Raw genomic sequence first — 845 nt, forward strand, 5'->3', positions numbered from 1 at the left:
CCAAGGTCGACTTTGCCTTTCATCCTTTCAGGGGTCAATAAATCATCATCATCATCATCGTTTAACGTCTGCTTTCCATGCTGGCATGGGTTGGACGATTTGACTAAGGACTGGTGAAACCAGATGGCTTCACCAGGCTCCAATCTGATTTGGCAGAGTTTCTAAAGCTGGATGCCCTTCCTAACGCCAACCACTCCAAGAGTGTAGTAGGTGCTTTTATGTGTCACCCTCACGAAGGCCAGTCAGGCGGCACTGGCAACAGCCACGCTCAAAATGGTGTATTTTATGTGCCACCCGCACAAGAGCTAGTCCAGGAGCACTGGCAACGATCTCGCTCAAAAGTCCTTGGCAACGATCTCGCTAGTGCTGGGGGTCAATGCAATCAACTTCCCACTTCCCTAAAAAAATAAATAAATAAATAAATAAAAACTGTGCTACAATTTGAAACCATTATTATAATTATGGATGTATTTGTTTCTTTGCAGGTTTTTTCCCAACTGGATTCCCCAGCTACGCATATGGTCGCGGCTTCCCAGCGATAACCCCAGCTGGGTATTACTATCCAGGTATGGAGCAATTACAATTAGCCTGTTGGTATCCAGAGGCACCACTAGGATTTTAAAATATTTAACTCATAGAAAAATAATTACATACATACACACACACGCACACACATATGTATATCTATACATAGACACACATATGTGTATATACATGCATTATGTGTGTGTCTATATATGTTTGTGTGTGTGCGTAAGGAATAAGAATAATTAACAAAGAACCAAAAAAACATTAAAAAAGTGCGCATGTGTGTGTGTGTGTGTGTGTATATACATATATATATA

At 41.1% G+C, this 845-nt stretch overlaps 1 protein-coding gene across 2 annotated transcripts in view; it reads left to right on the forward strand.

Moving 5' to 3' along the window:
• LOC106872072 (RNA-binding protein Musashi homolog 2) overlaps nucleotides 1-845 on the forward strand; it is a 287,270-nt gene that overhangs the window by 223,369 nt on the left and 63,056 nt on the right. For both annotated transcript variants that reach the window (XM_014918924.2, XM_014918925.2), the window contains exon 11: nucleotides 486-566. In XM_014918924.2, the coding sequence (XP_014774410.1) occupies nucleotides 486-566 (81 nt within the window). The remainder of the gene's footprint in view (nucleotides 1-485; nucleotides 567-845) is intronic.

The sequence above is a fragment of the Octopus bimaculoides genome, chromosome 6 (genome assembly GCF_001194135.2).
Source record: "Octopus bimaculoides isolate UCB-OBI-ISO-001 chromosome 6, ASM119413v2, whole genome shotgun sequence".
Taxonomy (NCBI): Eukaryota; Metazoa; Mollusca; class Cephalopoda; order Octopoda; family Octopodidae; genus Octopus; species Octopus bimaculoides.